We start from the raw sequence: 23053 nt of genomic DNA, 5'->3' as shown, positions 1-23053 counted from the left end.
GTCCTAGTACCAAGCCAGTGGAGTGCCGTTCCCATGATGACCAATGTGGAGAGGGTATATCTTGTGATTTAAATTGTCAAAAGCTGCAGACAGATCCAGAAGAATAATAAAGAATAATCTGGAGGTCACTCTCTCAACAGTTGAAGAATTTCAGTGATGGCTAGTCTTTTGTTTTTATCACTAGAGTGGAAAAAATATTATTTTTACTTTATATACACATAATCATTTAGTGTGTCGAATGCTTCCTGAAGGCACTGTATATTACTGAATAACAGTAACACTATTCTACTTTTTGCAGCTATGTGTTAGTGATACTGGTTCGCTGGAAGTGATCAGTGAAGGGAAAATAGGCTCTGCTAACCTGACCACCGGAGGAGTTCAGACAAAATCAGCTGATATGGAGCTCAAACAGGGTGAAAAATCAGGTAATTATTCATTAGATGCCTCTGGATTATTACATCTTTAGCTCATGGCTTTATGATGTTTTGAAGTCTGGCTGTCAATTGTCGATTTTTATAAATGGAAGTATAGTCAGTCAGGCCCCATAACTAACACTATCAAGGAGCCAAAAATGAATACAAATTGGGTTTGACAAATATATAAAATTTAGCTACTTAACAGTTGGCTAGTTTCTTTATTAGGACACACAAGTTTCCATCCAAGGATTTTTTTTTTTCAGCACATCAAAATGGTCCAGTGTACACTTTGTTAGTTTGTTTTTCAATTTGACATGAAATAAGCGGAAACTATAAAACTGCACCTTTATTTGTTTTTTCACAAGAGCTTGGATTGATTTTAGTTTTTATCGTTTTTAGGTTCAGGGGTAGTAAATGGAAAAACAGTTTGATCATTCGTTTTCACGTGTGGGATGGAACAAAATGCCCATTTCCACTGATTGGTCAACCAAATATCAACCCGCGCCGTCATCGTGCAACAGAATAAAATATCCTAAATCATCCTCTGCAATATTTGTTCATATTCTTAAAGCGTTAATTGCAACTACAGTACTGTGCAAAAGTCTTAGGCATGTTAATACCCCCCCCCCCCCAAAAAAAAGGTTTTAAGTCAGTTATTTATATCTTTTGCTGTAGTGTGTCAGTAGGAAATATCAGTTTACATTTCCAAACATTCTTTTTGCCATTAATTGTAATAATCCAATGAGATTTGTGTATGCACAAGGAGTCTGACAACAGCCGGTATGATCTGATCTCTCCATCATCGAGTCCGTCTGTGATTACATGAAGAAACAGAAGAAACTGAGACAGACTAAATCCAGAAGAACTGCGGGAACGTCTCCGAGACGCTTGAAGAAACCTTCCTGCAAAGCTACTGTGAAAAGCACTGGCACTTGTGTTAAAATGCTGTAAAGTGAGAATGCTTTCAAAAATAAAATCACAAATTGAATTTATTTATGATTTAACTTCTATTAATTTATTCAAATCAATATATGGTATAACGACCCTTTGCGTTTAAAACGGCTTTTGTCGAGGTACACTTGCGCATAGTTTTTCAGGGAGCTTTGCAGGAAGGTTTCTTCAAGCGTCTCGGAGACGTTCCCGCAGTTCTTCTGGATTTAGTCTGTCTCAGTTTCTTCTGTTTCTTCATGTAATCACAGACGGACTCAATGATGATGAGATCAGATCACACCGGCTGTTGTCAGACTCCTTGTGCATACAGAAATCTCACTGGATTATTACAATTAATGGCAAAAAGAATGTTTGGAAATGTAAACTGATATTTCCTACTGACACACTACAGCAAAAGATATAAATAACTGACTTAAAAACCTATTTTTTTTTGGGGGGGGGGGGGGGGTATTAACATGCCTAAGACTTTTGCACAGTACTGTACATATACAGTATAATCTCTCACTTATCAAACAACTGGACCAAGGAATGCCTTGACACAAATATAGCAGCGCCTAGACAGGGCTTTCTTCTTGAAACGGTTGAAACGGTTAAACCGTGTGCGCATCCAGCACTCAGGCACAGCACTGACGAACTCGCTTGGCACTTTCGCCACTCTATTGAAGCGATAAACAACACAAGTCGCTTGACTCGTTTGAATTCGAGACAAGTGCAACATGAGGTAAACTGTACACAATTTTAAAAGCGTTTCAGTACACACAGCACCACCACTATAAAAATTACCATGCAGTTACGAAAGCTGTAGAAAATTACATTGTGGTATTTATTGTTAATGTTCTTATTATTAGCCTTACATTAAATATTGAGTAAAATAAGGGCAAACAAGTTTCTTTTATAAAGGTTGTTTCATAGCGTATAAGATGTTTTTCATTACGAATATCATAGTTTGTTATTCGTAATATAGAAATCATAAAACCATGGTAATGAGGAGCTTGGTTTGCTCTGTGTCATGATCTTACAGTTAAACTCTAAGCAAGTTCTTGATCCTATGCAAGAACTGTGGAAACTATGGTAACTTTTCAGGATGAAGCTTTTTTTTTCTTCTCTGCATATGTTCCGTTCTAATAAACTTTTAACTGCAAAAAAAAAAAAAAAAAAAAAAAAAAAAAATCAATACAATAATTGCGGGCCTTGCAATATTATTAATCAACAATTAATATCGTTAAACACATTTGTAGTATATTCAAAAATAGCTATTATTTTTTTCTGTCCTTTATTTATTCATTAATTTGTTTATTTATTCCAATTTAAAGGGCTTACCCCAGCAAAACATAAATGGGAAAATGTGTGGCGGGCTGAAGTTTAGCCTCAGTCCAGCCCTGATGATTCTCCTCTTCTAAAGCCAGAAAGAAGACCCTCTAATGATAAACCTGTTTAAAGTAAACTCCTTAAGGCAGTTGTATGCCTGGGAAACTGTTTGCGTTGACTTCACATCTGGCGTAAATGCATTTATGCTTTTAATGTGTTGTAGCCTGGAATGTTTTTCATATTTGATATAGAGATCCAATACATTGTATCTCCGTGTGTTATATGTATATGTAGATGTATATGTAGATGTATACTGTTGTAGAAAACATTGTGACACCAAGATAGGCTACTAAAAAGGGTCCCTTAGGTTTGCTACAATGTAGTTGTGTAGCTCCGATAGGAAGGGCCCAATCTTCCTAATGTTATAGGCAAATCTGCAGGATCGGGCAGTTCTAGCAATGTGGTTTGTGAAGTTCAGTTGATCATCAATCACAGCTCCAAGGTTCCTGGCTGTCCTGGAAGGAGTTATGGTTGACGAACCCAACTGAATGGAGAAGTTGTGGTGTAGTGTTGGGTTGGCCGAAACCACAAGCAGCTCTGTCTTGGCACGGTTGAGTTGAGTTGAAGGTGATGGTCCTTCATCCAGCAAGTCTGTCAGGGAGGCTGAGATGTGAGCAAGGATCAGCATCATCTGGATGGAATGAGAGGTAGAGTTGTGTGTCGTCAGCATAGCAGTGAAAGGTAAATCCATGTTTCTGAATGACAGAGCCTAGTGATGACATATAGATAGAGAAGAGAAGTGGGCCCAGCACTGAGCTCTGATGCACCCCAGTAGCTAGATGTTGCGACTTATTCCCTTCGTCTTGAGGATTGACAGGAGGATCTGGTGGTTAACTCTAAAAAGCAGTAGATAGATCCAGCAAGATGAGAACTGAGGATTTGGAAGCTGCTCTTGCCAGTCTCAGAGCTTCAGTGGCCGAGAGCAGGGCAGTCTCAGTTGAGTGACCGTGTTTGAAGCCAGTCTGGTTGTTGTCCAGGAGGTTGTTCTGTGTGAGAAAGGCAGAGACTTGGTTGAACAGGACTTGCTCAAGTGCTTTTGCATTGAATGGAAAAAGAGATACCAGTCTGTAGTTTTCTAAAAGTGCTGGGTCTAGAGTATATACACAAAATTACACTTTGCACACCTTTTTATCGGTAAAAGGACAATTGTATGGAAACAGGCTGGAGTCAGCAAATTTCGCTAACTTTTTTAAAACTTTGTTGATTACAGAACAGTGCAAAAAGTGGATGTAAGCTTGATTACAGTTAAACTCGAGCTGGAAGAACAGCAGTTCAATTACATGTTCAGAATCATTTTGTGACCATTGACATTTTTTAATTGGCAGGTGTGAAAAAGATAATTCAGGAGCCTGTAATCAGTATAAATCTAACGTGTCAAATCTTGTCTTTCCAATGGAACCATCTCAAACAGTAATGTTTTATTCCAGGTGTCTCAGCAGGTGGGAATAGCAGGCCAGCTGTCTTTGTGGAGGCCGACAGACTTCAGAGAGGACATATGGAAGTTCAAGACAATCCAGTTCATAGCAAGTGCAGTGAGATATCGGCCAAACAGACTTACCTACATGGAGAACCAATCTCTAAAAAGTAAATGAACTTCTAGACTTACACTGTATTTGTATATTGCATGAGTAGAATCGATGTGTGTGTTATTTGTGTGAGATTTCTTGTATTCTGAAAAGTCTTGTACTTGTTGCAAATTCTGTATGGATGCTTTAGTCTTGCAGGAATTGAAGAAGCACAGGTGGCCTATCATGAGCATGAAATGTTGAAGCCTATGAAGAAGAGAAAGAGGAGAGAATACAACAGCCCATCAGAGGAGGAGTCTGATGCTGAACCAATGGTGCAGTTCTTTCAATTAATTTAATTGCTGTGTTCGATGTGTATTTTTACATTATCTTGTATTTCATATGGAGTTCTAATGCAAGGAAATGCACTTTTGTCATTAAAGGAGGAAAAAATTGAGGCTTTAAAAATTGATGGCAGACACAACAAAGCAGGTACTTAATCACACTCCTAGAAAACACAGTATTACTTCATGAAATCATCACAAATTAAATCAAAAGTTAGATTTCACACACTTGCACTGTGCATCCACACAAATGTCAATCACTGCTTCAATGATGTTGCCCAAACTGCAGAAATGCAGGTTTTGTGTTCCTAACCAATGCAATCTCATTAGTATTTGCAGGTATTCGATTGTAAAGTGATAGACGCTGATATGAACGATACCAATGCATGGACAGCTTCCAAAATGTAAGCTTGCCTTTACATATGCTTACAACATTAGAGATGTAGAAATGTTTAAAATGTGATGTAATTATTATGCTTGTGAAATGTTTGTATAAACCAGGGATTTGCATGCATATTGATATTGTTTGTATCAGTGTCTATCCCAAAAGAAAAATACTTTAAATACACATAAGAACACATAATGAGATGACATCAGAACAGTGTGCTTTGCATATGTGAATGTGTAACACCTGTCTGTGGGTACGACAGAGGCTAAACTGGAGTTGTGGTCCTGGCCGCAGTACCTAGAGCAACAGAAAGCTGTGGCCGCTCCAGCCAGACTCTTCCAGGAGGTTTGACTTCTTTATTTCACCTCAGGAAGGGAAGAATGCCTCTTTGCTAGTGATTTTAATCTAAAACTCCTTCCTTCAATGACATTTTTATGATGCAGCTGTGATGTGTTATCATAGCAAAGAATATTCATTTGATTTATTTCAATACAGAGTAGAGATTACAAACAGTTCATAGTTCATTTATGGATTTTTCTTCTTTTTTCAATATTAATATTTATCCATGTAACCGCTCTAGACCCAAAGGGTTCCCATGATTAAGAACAACTTTCGACAGGGTATGAAGTTAGAAGGCATTGACCCCCAGCATCCCTCTATGTATTTCGTCCTGACGGTGGCTGAGGTACATTGTGACGGCTCTTCACATTTGACTGTTATGACTATAATCAATGTGGAGAAAGTCACTCTCTTGAAATGCTTGTTTCTAGGTGTGTGGCTTCAGATTACGCCTTCATTTTGATGGCTATTCCGACTGCCATGACTTCTGGGTCAACGCCAACTGCCCTGATATTCACCCAGCTGGATGGTGTGAGAGCACAGGACACAAGTTATACACACCAAAAGGTGAATTATAAATTTGAAATCTGTTCGGGTGAGAAAAATAGGTCAAATAGGTACACACACACACACACAAGTGACCAAATTCTGTTTTTAATTGTATTAAAAGGATAGTTCACCCAAAAATGAAAATTACCCCATGGTTTACTTACCTTCAAGCCATCCTAGGTGTATATGACTATCTTCTTTCAGAAGTTATATTAAATAATATCCTGGCTTTTCCAAGCGTTATAATGGCAGTGAATGGAGGATGAGATTTTGAAGCTCTGCGGGGGTTAATAAAGGCCTTCTGAAGCGAAGCCATGTGTTTGTGTAAGAAAAATATCCATATTTAAAACTTTGAAAACTAAAATAACTAGCTTCCGGCAGACGGCCTGCGCAAGTCGACTTACACCACAAGAGTAACCCCTGACGCGGTGCAGGAGTAGTGTAAGCTTAAACACCTCTCGCGGTTCAAACAAACAGGACTGGGCAACAAACTCAAGCTCCTCTTCTCTTGTATTGAAATCATTCGACATTTCTCTTTAAAACATTCTTGTTTTAGACTTCTAATTTGTGACCAGTGTCTTGTTTCCGCGTTCGTCAATGCATCTTGCGTCGGGTCAAGTGTTACTCTTTCACCCTGAACCAATGCGTAGGCCGTCTGTCGGAAGCTAGATTTTAATTGATAAAGTAATAAATATGGATATTTTTCTTACACAAATGCATGGCTTCACTTCAGAAGGCCTTTATTAAACCTTCTGTGGAGGGTCAATAGCTTTTTGGAGTACTTTTATCATGGATAGATGTACTTTTTTGGGCTTCAAAATCTCATCCTCCATTCACTGCCATTATAAAGCTTGGAAGAGCCAGGATATTTTTTAATATATCTCCGATTGTGTTCATTCGAAATATGAAAGTCATATACACCTAGGAAGGCTTGAGGGTGAGTAAAGCATGGGGTAATTTTCATTTTTGGGTGAACTAACCCTTTAATATCACAAGTAACTTTTCTACAGTATCACCTACAGTTGGCTTATAAACTATATTTTTTGCCTTAAAAGGTTTCTGTGTATTAATAATGTCAGGTTACAATGATTTTACCATGTCAAGAAAAACCCTTAAAAATCCTTTAAATGTGGTAAAATCACTGTGACATTTGAAGTAAAAAAAAAAAAAAGATCTGTTAAAAAGAAGATCTATGATGTATCTCAATTGCTATCTATTTCCACCTAGATTATTCTAATCTTCTAACATACAATTATATTGTAAATTCTCATATGTTATAGTTTGTGTAAAGGTTCTTTAACTTTACTTCCATTCAACACTCTTCCCTTTCAGGATGTAAAGAAGAAGAGTTTTCTTGGTCCAACTACCTAAAAATCACCAGATCACAAGCCGCAGCGAAAGAGTTGTTTTCTAGCTCAATCAAAGTAAGTCATAAAACCGTTGTTTGAATCTGTATTACAATTCCCTACTAAACAAACAATGGTCTGAACAAAGGCCTTGTTTTCTCATTGTGCAGTCTGAGACAGACTGTGGGTTTGAGGTGGGGATGAAGTTGGAGGCTGTCGACCGCATGAATCCCTCTCTCATCTGTGTTGCAACAGTAACAGACAAAGTGGGCAACCGTTTTCTGGTTCATTTTGATAACTGGGATGACACGTATGACTACTGGTGAGTTACAACGACTCCTCAAGTCTTTGGGCCCTATTTTACCGATCTAAGCTCATGGTCTAAAGCGCACGGCACAAGTGCACTTATGGCATGTCCGAATCCACTTTTGCTAGTTTAACGACGGGGAAAATGGTCGGCGCACCCGGCGCATGGTCTAAAAGGGTTGTCCCTATTCTCCTAATGAGTATTGTTTGTGTTTTGGGCGTAACGTGCAATAAACCAATCTGAGTCTCATTTCACATTCCCTTTAAAAGCCAGTTGTGCTCGAGCCATGGCGGATTCGCTATTTACATGGAGGAATTTGCAAGCGGAAAGACTGAACGCTTCTCTAGCGAGGAAACGGATCTGCTCATGCTCGAGGTTAAAGCACAAGCAGAACATCTACGGGACAAAGTGTGTTGTGGACCCGCCTATAGGCGCACATTACTAACGCACTCTTTAAATAACAAAAAAAATACTGCGCTATTGACTTTAGACCAGGTTTTTGTTGGTCAATGGCTCAGTCTATTTCAGTTTCCTTAAAATAGCAACGCGTCAACAATGGGCCCGAACACACCTCGTTTTCAGACCAGCAGCCCATGGGGGAACAGATGGGCACAAATGTATTTGCTATTTCAACAACGTGGTGCAGGACATGAAAATGATATCTGCGTCAAGCTGAAACTAGAAAAAAACACTTAGGTCACGCCTGGTGCCGCATTGTGCTGGGTGTATGATAGGGCCCAAGATATGATAGTCCTGTGTGAAATTAATAGGTTTGTTATTCAAAATTAAGTTGAAATATTTTGAGTTTCCTCATGTTGTAGGTGTGATGCCCGCAGCCCGTACATTCATCCCACTGGCTGGTGTCACGAGAGAAGCCTTCCTCTGACGCCCCCGCAGGGTAACTCATAGAGACATCACACCCATCACACCCATCACACCCATCATATCCATTATACCCATCATATCCGTCAACCCCATCATATCCATTATACCCATCACACCCATCATACCCATCATATCCATTATACCCATCATATCCATCACACCCATCATATTCATACTGAGTCTGGATCCCCCTACAGGCAAAGGAGAAACACTTTGTGACTCCACTTATGTAGATTTCTGGAAAATTGTAAATGTTTCTGCGGAGATCCATTGTGAGATGTAAATGAATTGCTTTACTTTGTTACAAAAAGGCAGAAAATTATGTAATCTGCATAAATGTCTCAGTGTTAGGGTTAGGGATGTACAATTTGTTTCACAATAGTAATGTTTTTACTGTTTGTTTGATCAAATAAATGCAGCCTTGATAAGCATAAGAGACTTCTTTCATAAACATAACAAATCTTACCAACCCCAATCTTTCAACCTGTAATACTCAAGTCTTTTTATATAACACTGGCGCAATGTGTTCTTCTCCCGTCAGATTATCCTGACCCTGACAGGTTCTCGTGGGAGAGATATTTGGAGGAGACCGGCTCAACGGCGGTCGCTGCTGAAGCATTCAGAGTGGTGTGTTAAATCTCTCAATCCTTTAAAAGAGTGTCAAATGATCTTTGGTTTTCATCTATGTCAGTCAATAAATGAAAGGGGTTATGACATGAGAAATCAGGTTTGCCTTGCACTTTTGACATGTAAGAGGTCTTTAAAACATAGTTTAAAACATCTTCCTCATTATAAATAAAGGATTTATTTAGTCAAGCTCCATAAACAGCTTGTTTTGACGTTGCTTGATCTGTGACGTCATACGGGCAAATGCATTTGCAAATGCAAATGCCTCCAGAGCAAGACATCGACATCATCGCACCATAAGCCCCGCCCACTGCCATTCAGTCACTTACAGGTGCAGTGAGCGATTTCTGAGAAATGCTGTTGATAGTTGACCAAACACACACACCCCTCCCTCCCTGTCATTGCTCCGCCCCAAAAAAAACACGAACACGCAATGCAAGAGTGGATGTCTTTTTATCATAGCTGAAGCGAAGCAAAATAATGCTTCAATGACACTCAAAACTGTCCTGTTACAATAGCTAACATAACAATAACAGCTTATCTTGGATCTGTGAAACAAACCAAAACCAATGTTTCTCACGTATGGAGCAGAAACAACTAGGGTTCCCAGCTTCAGTGTGGCACTCAAGATCCCAAGGCCAAGGTCAGGATTTCCATTAAACAATACATTACATTTCTGGTTTGTTTTATCTTATACCTCCAGAACATGTGGAATATACGACATGTGTTGCTCAAGATCATTCTGTGACACTTTTTTTAAAGCTTGATGCTGGTCTGGTCACTATCCACTGCCAATACAGTATATGGACAAGCGCAAGTGGGACATTTTTTTTTTAATTCTCCTTTTGTGAATGTGATGATTCACATGTGAGGAAGAAAGAAGATGGGGTCAGCTGACTGAGGGTGCTTTCACATCTGTAGTTCGGTTCATTTGGTCCGGACCAAGGGGCGGAAAATGAAACTCTGTAGCATTTTTCAGGCGTTTTGGTTCACCAATGGTGACTTTATCTCCCGGTGCAAATTCATGCAATCTGGTTCCCCTGCCATATAGCTGACTCTGTTTGTCCTGGGCCTGTAACAAATTCTCCATAGAGAGCCGCCCTAAAGTGTGGAGTTTTGTCCTCAGGTCCAGCACATACTGAATTTCACTTCTGCTCTGTGAAGGTCCGTCCTCTCAAGCCTCTCTCTGGATCAGTCACCATTGGTCCCGCCTCAGCTTCTCCCGCCAGAACGTTTTTTCCAAGAGACATCCACACATAAATGCCTCAGAAACTGACTAAAAGTGGGCCAGTTTGTCCCCAAAATTAGCGGATGTCTGAGGTGAGGGCTAACTGCAACCTCCACGCTTGGGTACCCCCCTTAATACTCATGGGTATTTGGTACAACCTAGCTTGATCGGGGGCAGCCTGTGGGGTGTCCGGAACCCGGATTAGTGTCCCAACCTCCATCATCAGACACCGATCTACAAAGTGTCCTGGGTCCCTGCAACTCCAACAGGCCAGCCCAGACTTCCCCGCCGCCCTAGACGCAGGAAGCGGGTCAAGGAATTGGCATGGGGAGAGCGGAGGAACCGGAGCTGAGGTTGGACTCGGCTGTCCCAATCCAGCCCCTCTCAGCAGCGCTCTCGGGCCAGCCAACAGTTCGTGTGCTGGCCCACTCCTCCATTTGGGCCAACCACGAGATGGGAACTGCCCTCGGGTTCTTGGTGCAGGAACCGGCCTATATGGAGAGGGAGAGAGAAGGGAAGGGGGAGAGAGAGACAGAAGGTAGAGTTTTGCCGACCCGGGGCACGCCACCATCTGGTCCTCCGCCAGTGGGATGGCCTGGTCCAGCAATGTCGGGCATGGCACTGGACCCATTGCGCGGTCTTCTTTGGCAGCCGTGCAATAAACTACTCCAGCACTACTTTGTCGATAATTTGCTCAACGTTGCTTCCCTCGGCCATCAGTCATCTGAGGCAGGCGTCCCGGAGCTGTTGAGCCATCACAAAGGGTCGGCCATTTTTCACCCGTTGAAGGATGGCTCGTCTCAGGTCATCGTACACCAGGAGGTTCTGAACTAGCTATCTGCACCTCTCCGGACAGTAATGGAATGAGGCGCAACGGCCAGTTTAATCGAGGCCACCCACATGCCTCGACGGACCTTTCAAAGAGGTCAAGGAAGGCCTCAGGGTCATCCTGCGGACCCATTTTGTTGAGGGGCACGTGAGTGGGCGGGCCGGGACAGATAGTGTTTCCACGGCCCGAACCTCCCAGTCCATCCAGCTCCGGAACAGCTCGCAGGACCTGGTCGTCCCTCATGTCCAGCAGCGCCTGATGATGTTCTTGATGTAGTACCGCGAGCGACTGAATGACCTCCACAAATGGCGAACCTGACGGGGATTGCATGATAGCGGCGGCGGATCTTCTTCCTCCCGGGTTTTGGCACCAGTGTAATGATTTCAGTGTGAGGAAGGAAGAAGACTGGGTCAGCTGACTGAAACTTGTGCGTTTTATTAAAGTAATTCAAAGAAATCACAAACAACAGGTTGAGCTCTGCGCAAATAAAAATAAATAAACTCTTTCACGGAAGCACTTGGGTTTCCAGTCACACAAATTTGATTTTGATTTTCAGAATTTGTTTCACTCACTCTCTCTCTCCTCGCTGAACCACCCCCCCTCGCCACAGTGAACCTCGAGGAAAAAACTCTATGTCATGACCCCTTTAATTGTTAGGTTAGTCAGACTTGATGAAATCTAAAAATTTGTCTGATTGAAACTATCGTATTCTGTTACAAAGTACACTGATAACTGTATTTAAACCATTTCCTTCAGCAAAATAAAGCCAGGTTTAGGATTGCATTGGAAAGATGACTCCTCTTGTATGTTTGCGTAGCGTCCTTCCCACAGCTTCCAGTTGCAGATGAAGCTGGAGGCGGTGGATAAGAGGTGTCCGGGCCTGATCCGTGTGGCTACAGTGGAGGAAGTGGACACTTACAGAATAAAGGTGTGTGAGAAACTGCTTGTGTAGATAAACGCCAGCTTACAGATATGCTGCTTTAATCAAATAACTGAAGTTATTCGAGGACATTATCTTTTTTTCATTTAATGTCTCATAAAAAACCCAGTAGAAACACACTGTCCCGTTGAGAAGTTTGGGGTCAGTAAGATTTTTTTAGCGATTGTAAAAGAAGTATTTTTGCTCATCAAAGCGGCATTTATTTGATCAGAAATACGGTAAAAACAGTGAAATATTATTACAATTAAAATAACAATTTTCTATGTGAATATATAGGATAATGAAATTTATTCCTGTGATTAAAGCTGTATTTTCAGCATCATTACTTCAGTCTTCAGTGTCTTTACTGTCATTGCCGATCAAATGAATGCATCCTTGCTGAATAAAAAGAAGAAATTTATTTCCAAAAAAAATCTTACTGACCCTTGACTTTTAAATGGCAATTTATGTAAACCAAACGACTATTTAAAGTATGAAAAATATAAGTTAAAAGAGTACTTTGGAAGACTGTTCCAAAGTTTTGGTGCTAAATAGGCGAAGGATCTACCGCCAGCAGTCGATTTTGATATTCTAGGTATTATCAACTGGCCGGAATTTTGAGATCGCAATAGATGTGAAGGACTATAATACGTTAAGAGCTCGCTCAAGTACTGCGGAGCTAAACCATTTAGTGCTTTGTAAGTAATCAGCAATATTTAAAAATTTATGCGATGTTTAATAGGGAGCCAGTGCAGTGTTGACAGAACTGGGCTAATATGGTCATACTTCCTGGTTCTGGTAAGAACTCGAGCTGCTGCGTTTTGAACTAGCTGTAGTTTGTTTATTAAGTGTGCAGGGCAACCACCCAGTAGAGCATTACAATAATCTAGCCTTGAGGTCATGAACGCATGAACTAATTGTTCCGCATTTGTCAGTGAGAGCATATGGCATAATTTAGATATTTAGATATATTTTTAAGATGGAAAAATGCGGTTTTACAGATACTAGACACGTGACTTTCAAATGAAAGATTGGTATCAAAGAGCACACCCAGGTTCCTAACTGACGACGAAGACTTAACAGAGCAGCCATCAAGTGTTAGACAGTATTCTAGATTATTACGTGAGGAAGTTTTTTGTCCAATAATTAGAATCTCTGTTTTTTCAGAATTTAGTAGTTGGAAATTACTAGTCATCCAATTTTTTATAATTTGCTTTGATGTCAGGCACTCTGGCTCCCGGCAAACATGTGACTATGGTGGCTAGCGTCTCTATTTTCACGTTCCGTGTAATAGAATAGCCAATAACTAGGGCACATTCAACAGGATTCTCAGTGGGTGTTTCACTGAGTGGGGAGAATCTGTTTGATGTTGTAATCGGAACGGAAGAGCGGTGTTTTGTCCCGCGACTAGAACAGTGTACAGAGTTCACTAAGCTAGTCGCATCCAAAGCAGTTTCTAAAGCCCTTGCACTCTTACAATTAACCTCGATAAAAGTTTGGATGCATGTCTCTAGTTCTGAAATCTTCCCCGTCAGCTTTACTATCTCTCTGCATTTATCACATGTAAATCCTGTGCTGAAGGCTATGCTATACATGTTACATGAGGTGCAGGTGACAATAAGAGGAGATGGAGGAGATTATTAGGAACACCATACTAGTACTGTGTTTGACCCCCTTTCGCCTTCAGAACTGCCTTAATTCTATGTGGCATTGATTCAACAAGGTGCTGAAAGCATTCTTTAGAAATGTTGGCCCATATTGATAGGATAGCATCTTGCAGTTGATGGAGATTTGTGGGATGCACATCCAGGGCACGAAGCTCCCGTTCCACCACATCCCAAAGATGCTCTATTGGGTTGAGATCTGGTGACTGTGGGGGCCATTTTAGTACAGTGAACTCATTGTCATGTTCAAGAAACCAATTTGAAATGATTCGAGCTTTGTGACATGGTGCATTATCCTGCTGGAAGTAGCCATCAGAGGATGGGTACATGGTGGTCATAAAGGGATGGACAATTGGACATGGTCAGAAACAATGCTCAGGTAGGCCGTGGCATTTAAACAATGCCACTAAGGCACTGTTCAATTGGCACTAAGGGGCCTAAAGTGTGCCAAGAAAACATCCCCCACACCATTAAACCACCACCACCAGCCTGCACAGTGGTAACAAGGCATGATGGATCCATGTTCTCATTCTGTTTACGCCAAATTCTGACTCTACCATCTGAATGTCTCAACAGAAATCGAGACTCATCAGACCATGCAACATTTTTCCAGTCTTCAATTGTCCAATTTTGGTGAGCTCGTGCAAATTGTAGCCTCTTTTTCCTATTTGTAGTGGAGATGAGTGGTACCCGGTGGGGTCTTCTGCTGTTGTAGCCCATCCGCCTCAAGGTTGTGCGTGTTGTGGCTTCACAAATGCTTTGCTGCATACCTCGGTTGTAACGAGTGGTTATTTCAGTCAAAGTTGCTCTTCTATCAGCTTGAATCAGTCGGCTCATTCTCCTCTGACCTCTAGCATCAACAAGGCATTTTCGCCCACAGGACTGCCGCATACTGGATGTTTTTCCCTTTTCACACCATTCTTTGTAAACCCTAGAAATCGTTGTGCGTGAAAATCCCAGTAACTGAGCAGATTGTGAAATACTCAGACCGGCCCGTCTGGCACCAACAACCATGCCACGCTCAAAATTGCCTAAATCACCTTTCTTTCCCATTCTGACATTCAGTTTGGAGTTCAGGAGATTGTCTTGACCAGGACCACACCCCTAAATGCATTGAAGCAACTGCCATGCGATTGGTTGATTAGATAATTGCATTAATGAGAAATTGAACAGGTGTTCCTAATAATCCTTTAGGTGAGTGTACATGCATATGTGTGTATTTATATATACAAAATAATTATACACCGTACACACACATATATTATGTAAACACAAACTTTTATTGTGGATGTGATTAATTGCAATTAATCGTTGCCCAGCCCAATTATTTTTTTGTTTTGCTAGTCAGAGGACTTACTGGTCAGAACCACTAATGTTCAGAGTTTACAACTCTCTGAAAATAATGCTAACTTACATGAAACCACATGATAAACAGAAATTTACACTAACTTCATTAGTTTGAAATGAACATGAATAGAAAAAAACACATCCAGCAAAGACATCCAAAGAAAAGCAGGCTCACAGAATCACCCGTTACGAGACAAAAATGTTATCTGAGCATTTCAGTGGTGCATGGATGAATGTGGTCGAGTGATGTGTCCTTGTGAAGGTGTGTTAGCCTCATCTGTTGTCCTCAGATTCATTTTGATGGTTGGAGCCACTTGTATGACGAGTGGATGGACTCAGACCATCCGGACGTCCACCCTGCAGGCTGGTGTGAAAGCACAGGACACCCCCTCAAACCTCCACCCTGCCAACCCATCGCCCAGAAACCTGGTGAGATTCCTCCAGATCAATCTCTTTCCTCAATCATCTGACTCGTATGTGCTCATGTACCAAATACTCTGTCAATTCAGAGTAATATGTGTCTTTTAGGTCCCAGGGAGACCCTGACAGCCCGACAGCCCAACTTCTCCTTGTCTTATAAAAGTCTGCCTCAGCCACGCAACCCCTCCAAATACAGCTTCCACCACAGGTCATTCCTTCATGTGCCCTTACAGTGCAAAATACCCAAACTGTCCATTTGTGTTTTGTCTTCTGAATGATTAGATCACTACAGAATGAAAAATTTCCTGATAATTTACTCTCCTCCACGTCATCCAAGATATTCATGTCTTTCTTTCTTCAGTCGAAAAGAAATTAAGATTTTTGAGGAAAACATTCCAGGATTTTTCTCCATATAGTGACTTCAATGGGGTCCAACGGGTTGAAGGTCTAAATGTGAGTTTCAGTGCAGCTTCAAAGTCTCGACCCGATCCCAGCCGAGGAATAAGAGTCTTATCTAGACAAACTATAGGTCATTTTCTAATAAAAATAAACATTTATATACTTTTTTAACCACAAATGCTCGTCTTGCACGTCCATGACTTCGCGCATTACGTAATCATGTTGAATGGTCAGGCGTGTTCCGGTTAAAAATATAAGGTAAGGTGAATCTCATTTTCTCCTCCAACTTCAAAATTATCCAACGTCTTTGTTTTACCTTTTATTTATTAATTTTTATTTTTTTTGTAAATGCCATTTGATTAGCATGTTGGAGATAAGACTCTTATTCCTCGGCTGGATCGTGTCGAGACTTTGAAGCTGCACTGAAACTGACATTTGGACCTTCATGCCATTGGATCCCATTGAAGTCACTATATGGAGAAAAATCATGGAAAGTTTTCCTCAAAAACCTTAATTTCTTGGATGATGTGGGGGGGGGGGTAAATTATCAGGAAATTTTAATTCTGGTGTGAACTAATCCTTTAAATTGTCTTGCAGTTGAGGGACATTTTATTAAAAACAAATGACTGCAGGTTTGAGAACAGATCCGTTGTTTGTCAAACAGAAAGTGCCCTACTCCGGGATGTGACGGGTCAGGTCATGTGACCGGGCGTTTTACGGCGCATCACTGTTTATCTGGCTGTCCGTTGGCTGAGAGGAACCAGGGCCGGCTCAAGGCGGATCTCTCTGATACAGAAGGATCCAGGCGTAACCTGCTGGTCTTTGGCCAGAGAGCAAAAAAGTCACGATATCACGGCAGGCAAGACAATATTCACATTTGTTGTGTTAATCAAGTATATCACTGCAAAAAAAAGGGCTTTTCTTACTTAGTATTGTAACAAAGTTAAAGCTCAGCTCACCGGTGAACATTCATCGGAACTTTAATATCAAAATAAACAAACAACAAAATGAAAGTAAAGCAGCAGCCCCTCAATGACGACTGCCGCACATAAACATAATAAAAACACAGCATAAATAGTCCAGACCGGGGGCCTGTACCATGATGGTAGTTGAACAAACTCAGGGTTGCAGGATTAGTTTCGAGACCAAACCAATCCAACCATGAATCTGATCATCAACTTTCTCTGTCAACTCAGGCTTTGATCCTGAGTTTAGGAGTTTAGGTGTGACATCAGTAGCGAACAGCCAATCATGTGCTGAGAAAGAGTGCAACTGCGAAAAGCAGCGCAATTCACTTTTTTAAATAGAAGTATTAAAATATTAAGAATTTAAACAAATTTACACAGCAAGAATAAAATAGCTGTCTATGAAAGAGGATAACTAAAAGAAAAGTTGTGAAGTTAGTTTATACAGTTGATAAAGGTATAGAGAGAATTTAACATTTAAGCTCACATGTAGTCATTTTTTAGAATCTATTGATTCTAAAGCGTATTTATATTACCTTTATATATTAATTCATTTAAACTCTGCGTAATAATAATTGATTAACTAAAATTGTACACATGTGATCGATTAACGGTATAATAATTACATAAATAATATCTAAATCATACAAATTACATACAAATACTAAAAGCCTTAAAAATCATTTGCTATGTAGTGAACTTTAATTTGGAGTAGAAACAGGTGGAGTGACTTTAACATCAGATATGTGTCACTTTGCTCACAGCTGATTGGTCCAAGTTCAGTTTGCAACCTCTTATGTGGAACATAACCTGCCCCGGACCAGGTTAGCCGTGGAGCGTGAGTTACTATGACGATGAACTCTGCTAAAAGCCACACCACTTTCATGGTGCCTAAAACCCAGGGTTGGCGCAAACTAAACTGAAACACACCTGGCTAGCCACCTAAACCGGCTTCATGGTACAGGCCCCTGGTCCTCTCTCATCCTTCACTGTCATCACTCCTCCTTTGGTCATTACTCGCTCCGTTCCCACAGCTCTCAGGCCCGCCCTGCTTGCCACAAGTATTTTTGTCTTGTTTCCAGTCCAAATATGTAAAAGTAAATAAGTAAAATGAGATATTATGACTTGTTTTCTAAAAAAAAAAATAATAATAATAATAAAGTGAGTTCTCTGCATAAAACAAGCAAACTTATCTGACAATGAGGTAAGAAAAATAATCTTAATTCAAATGGAAACAAGATTATTATTTTTTGGTACCCTATTGGCAGATAATTTTGCTTGTTTTCACTTCATTTAGATTATTGTTATTATTATTTATTTTTCCAGAAAACAAGACATAATATCTTATGTGGCTAGTAAATGTACCTTGATTTAAGAATTTTTAGATATTTGGACTGGAAACAAGACAAACATACTTAGTAAGAAAAGCATTTTTTGCAGTCAATTGCATATTTGTAAAATTAACAAAATTGCGGTTATGTAAACATTAAATTAAAAGTCACCTTTCTTTCCTCTCCGCAGGATCGGTCGCCCCCCTAAATATCGTAAAAGTCAGCAAAGAAATTGTCAGAGTGAGTTTTACTTTCTTACATTTTCTATATTTGAAAGTAGAAAATTTTCAAACTTTTTTTTTTTGTTTTTTTTTATCAGTTACTGTGTTTAAATGCACAAGTATATATATTTTTTATAATAATAGTCATATTCCGATAATGTGTGTACACTATATTGCCAAAAGTATTGGGACACCCCTCCAAATCATTGAATTCAGGTGTTCCAATCACTTCCATGGCCACAGGTGTATAAAATCAAACACCTAGGCATGCAGATGCTTCTACAAACATTTATAAAAGAATTGGTCTCAGATAGGTTGCCACCTGTGCAATAAGTCCATTCATGAAATTTCCTCACTAATAAATATTCCACGGTCAACAATATTTATGTTACCACGGTTAGTGGTATTATAACAAAGTGGTAGCAATTGGGAACAACAGCAACTCAGCCAAAAAGTTGTTGGCCATGTGTGGTAGGTAGGTAGGTAGTCGATGGTGGTAGCCCTTACGAAAAAGAAGTATACTTCAAGTTCATTTTATGAAGCATATAGTTTACTATTTATATATTATTTTTGCACTTGCAGTATAGTATGTTAAAATGTAGATATTATTTTTTTATTCTTGAAAAATACCTTTAACTGTACTTTAATTTTAAAAACATTTTATTAGCCTCATGCATCCTTTTTTATCAACACTTGAATGTCGGTAAGTTTCATAAAGAAAGTCAACATTTTAAACAAAAAAGTTGAGAAAATCACATTTTTGTCAAAGACTACGCCTTGATCAGATTCAGAACGATGATCAAAACACAGATGGAGTAGATCAGATGGAGTAGATCGGAGAACACCCCCAAAGCTTCACAGTCGTTTTCTCTTCATGGGTTACGCTTCATTTAATTTGGTAACATTAAGCAGTTTTGATTTACATGCTGTTTAATGTTTGATAATCACATTATTTTACATTTGTGTGAGCAATCTTCTCTCACTTGTTTCAGCTTCTTCTTCTCCTGTGTTTTGATCTGGAGATTCTGTCCTAGAAGATGTGTCATAGCGCCCCCTACCGTATACCAGTGAAAACATGGATAGCTGGAAAATTCAGTCAATGGTGGGGAAAGAATAAAGTAGAATTAAAGTAAATTCCTATGTACACTACCAGTGGACTAGCCTACACAAAAATTCAGGGTAAAGTAAAGTGGGGTAAAGTGTGCGATGCAGTGGTGTAAAGCGTGTGATCCAGGAATGTAAAGTGTGGGATGCAGTGGTGTAAAAAGTGGGATGCAGTGGTGTAAAGCGTGGGATGCAGTGGTGTGAAGCTGGAGATACAGTGGTGTAAAGCGTGGGATGCGTTGGTGTAAAGCGTGGGATGCAGTGGTGTAAAGCGTGGAATACAGTGGTGTAAAGCGTGGGATGCAGTGGTGTAAAGCGTGGAATACAGTGGTGTAAAGCGTGGGATGCAGTGGTGTGAAGCATGAGATACAGTGGTGTAAAGCGTGGGATGCATTGGTGTAAAGCGTAGGATGCAGTGGTGTAAATTGTGGGATGCAGTGGGGTAATGCGTGAGATGCAGTGGTGTAAAGCGTGGGATGCAGTGGTGTAAAGCATAGGATGCAGTGGGGTAAAGTGTGGGATGCAGTGGTGTAAAGCATGGGATCCAGGAATGTAAAGTGTGGGATGCAGTGGTGTAAAGTGTAGGATGAAGTGGTGTAAAGCGTGGGATCCAGGAATGTAAAGGGTGGGATGCAGTGGTGTAAAGCGTGGGATGCAGTGGTGTAAAGCGTGGGATGCAGTGGTGTAAAGCGTGGGATGCAGTCGTGTAAAGCGTGGGATGCAGTCGTGTAAAGCGTCGGATGCAGTGGTGTAAAAAGTGGGATGCAGTGGTGTAAAGCGTGGGATACAGTGGTGTAAAGCGTGGGATCCAGGAATGTAAAGTGTGGGATGCAGTGGGGTAAAACGTGGAATGCAGTGGTGTAAAGCGTTGGATGCAATGATGTAAAGCGTCGGGTGCAGTGGGGTAAAGCGTGATATACAGTGGTGTAAAGCGTGGGATGCAGTGGTGTAAAGCGTGGGATGCAGTGGTGTAAAGCGTGGGATGCAGTAGTGTAAAGCGTTTGATCCAGGAATGTAAAGTGTGGGATGCAGTGGTGTAAAGCGTTGGATGCAATGATGTAAAGCGTCGGGTGCAGTGGGGTAAAGCGTGATATACAGTGGTGTAAAGCGTGGGATGCAGTGGTGTAAAGCGTGGGATGCAGTAGTGTAAAGCGTAGGATGCAGTGTTGTAAAGCGTGGGATGCAGTGGTGTAAAGCATCAGATGCAGTGGTGTAAAGCGTGGGATGCAGTGGTGTAATGTGTGGGATGCAGTGGTGTAAAGAGGTGGATGCAGTGGTGTAAAGAGGTGGATGCAGTGGTGTAAAGAGGTGGATGCAGTGGTGTAAAGCGTCGGATGCAGTGGTGTAAAGCGTCGGATGCAGTGGTGTAAAGTGTCGGATGCATTGGAGTAAAGCGTGGGATGCAGTGGTGTAAAGCGTGGGATGCAGTGGTGTAAAGCGTGGGATGCAGTGGTGTAAAGCGTGGGATGCAGTGGTGTAAAGGGTGGGATGCAGTGGTGTAAAGCGTGGGATGCAGTGGTGTAAAGCGTGGGATGCAGTGGTGTAAAGCGTGGGATGCAGTGATGTAAAGCGTGGGATGCAGTGGTGTAAAGGGTGGGATGCAGTGGTGTAAAGGGTGGGGTGCAGTGGTGTAAAGGGTGGGGTGCAGTGGTGTAAAGCGTGGGATGCAGTAGTGTAAAGCGTGGGATGCAGTGGTGTAATGCATAGAATGCAGTGGTGTAATGCATGGGATGCAGTGGTGTTAAGCGTGGGATGCAGAGGTGTAAAGCACGCCGCCTCTGGACTTTAGAGCAATGGAGACGTGTTCTCTGGTGTGACGAATCACGCTTTTCTGTCTAGTAATCCCATGGACGAGTCTGTGTTTGGTGTCTGCCAGGAGAACGATACTTGTCTGACTGCATTGTGCCAAGTGTAAAGTTTGGTGGAGGGGGGATTATGGTGTGGGGTTGTTTTTCAGCGGTTGGGCTTGGCTCCTTAGTTCCAGAGAAAGGAACTCTTAGTGCTTCAGTATACCAAGACATTTTGGACAATTTCATGCTGGGAACAGTTTCGGGATGTTCCTGTTCCAACATGACTACTGACCAGTGCACAAAGCAAGGTCCATAAAGACATGGATGAGCGAGTTTGGTGTGGAGGAACTTGACTGGCCTGCACCTCAACCTGATCGAACACCTTTGGGATGAATTAGAGCAGAGACTGTGAGCCAGGCCTTCTCGTCCAACATCAGTGCCTGACCTCACAAATGCGCTTCTAGAAGAATGGTCAAAATTTCCCATAAACACACTCCTTAACCTTGTGGAAAGCCTTCCCAGAAGAGTTGAAGCGGTTATAGTTGCAAAGGGTGGGCCAACTCCATATTAAACCCTACGGATTAGTAATGGGATGTCATTAAAGTTAATGTGCATGTAAAGGCAGACATCCCAAAACTTTTGGCAATATAGTGTATCATGTTAACATGTTAACGAGATTACCATAATCAACTAATGCAATATTTATGTTTACTAGTAATATGACAGATGCTGTGTGTCTGTAATCATTTTTGGCCCATGAAAACTTGCTCAGAATTTCCAAACTAAATGATTTATACTGTCAATTGCTGTGTAAAATCACAAAGATTACAGAATATAGTCAATAGCTATGTTTCCATCCAAAGGAGCGAATTTAATGTTGCATAAAACATTTGCGAATATAGCACCGCTTCCATCCAGTGAGACAAAGTAACAAAATCATCACTTCCTGATAATCTGCCACCAAATATCACTAAGAAAAATGAAATTTGCTGTATTAGGAGAAGCCACTGTTTCGTACAGTATATAATAAATGACTTGCGCCTCAGAGTTTGCAGACGAAACGCAATAAACGTGGTCATGTTATATTGCTTTCAGATGCCTGCTGTTTGGGAACGCAGTCATGTAGGACAGCTATGGGAGGTAATTATACCAAACCACTTTGACGACAGATTTTGGCTAAGGGATTTCAGAATGGCCAAAAACAGCATTTCAGATGCTGCCCAACGAGATCGGTCCGCTGGTTAGTCCACTTATCCTGTCCCATTGCGCATAGTCACACCACTATTTTGATGCGCATCGAGGAATTTATTCGGTAAATGTGTTTCCATCATAGTTTATGCGCATGTTTTCTTATCAGATAAAACATTTATCTGCCTCAATTGAGCGCATTTGTTTTTTATGTGCATCTTGGCATTTCAGTCCAGCATTTTTTTTTCTTATGTGCCAGAGAAACGAGGGCACCGCCATCTTTAGAATATTGTCTTTTAACTTCCATTTTTGCGGCCGATCTGTATATTTCTATGGCATTGCTGTCCAGGAGTAATTAGCTTTTGAAGTGGATTTACTTAATGTAATGTTAACGAAAGTCATCATGAGGACTGTAATGTTTAAAGCAGATGACTTAACAAATGTCAGTCGACCGGGAAGATTTTAAAATGAGCCGTTCATTAATAAACACGCAAAATAACTGTGAAAATACAGACCGGAAGTCAAAAGACAACGAGCGCAGCGCTGAAAAGGGGCGGGACTACATAAGGTCTATACCACAATGTGCATATAAAAGGCGGATTGAAACATAGCTAGTGACAATG

General features: G+C 41.0%; 1 protein-coding gene across 2 annotated transcripts in view; it reads left to right on the top strand.

Moving 5' to 3' along the window:
• l3mbtl1 (L3MBTL histone methyl-lysine binding protein 1) overlaps nucleotides 1-23053 on the top strand; it is a 38935-nt gene that overhangs the window by 3542 nt on the left and 12340 nt on the right. For both annotated transcript variants that reach the window (XM_079848461.1, XM_079848462.1), the window contains exons 4-19: nucleotides 299-425; nucleotides 4163-4319; nucleotides 4452-4575; nucleotides 4684-4732; nucleotides 5235-5317; nucleotides 5553-5657; nucleotides 5743-5878; nucleotides 7193-7284; nucleotides 7377-7528; nucleotides 8335-8411; nucleotides 8940-9025; nucleotides 11900-12010; nucleotides 15303-15441; nucleotides 15541-15640; nucleotides 16496-16690; nucleotides 18318-18367. In XM_079848461.1, coding sequence (XP_079704587.1) covers nucleotides 299-425; nucleotides 4163-4319; nucleotides 4452-4575; nucleotides 4684-4732; nucleotides 5235-5317; nucleotides 5553-5657; nucleotides 5743-5878; nucleotides 7193-7284; nucleotides 7377-7528; nucleotides 8335-8411; nucleotides 8940-9025; nucleotides 11900-12010; nucleotides 15303-15441; nucleotides 15541-15640; nucleotides 16496-16690; nucleotides 18318-18367 — 1783 coding nt within the window. The remainder of the gene's footprint in view (nucleotides 1-298; nucleotides 426-4162; nucleotides 4320-4451; nucleotides 4576-4683; nucleotides 4733-5234; nucleotides 5318-5552; nucleotides 5658-5742; nucleotides 5879-7192; nucleotides 7285-7376; nucleotides 7529-8334; nucleotides 8412-8939; nucleotides 9026-11899; nucleotides 12011-15302; nucleotides 15442-15540; nucleotides 15641-16495; nucleotides 16691-18317; nucleotides 18368-23053) is intronic.

This window comes from Squalius cephalus (genome assembly GCF_949319135.1).
Source record: "Squalius cephalus genome assembly, chromosome: 18".
Lineage (NCBI taxonomy): Eukaryota > Metazoa > Chordata > Actinopteri > Cypriniformes > Leuciscidae > Squalius > Squalius cephalus.
This window is presented reverse-complemented; position numbering and strand designations above follow the sequence as displayed.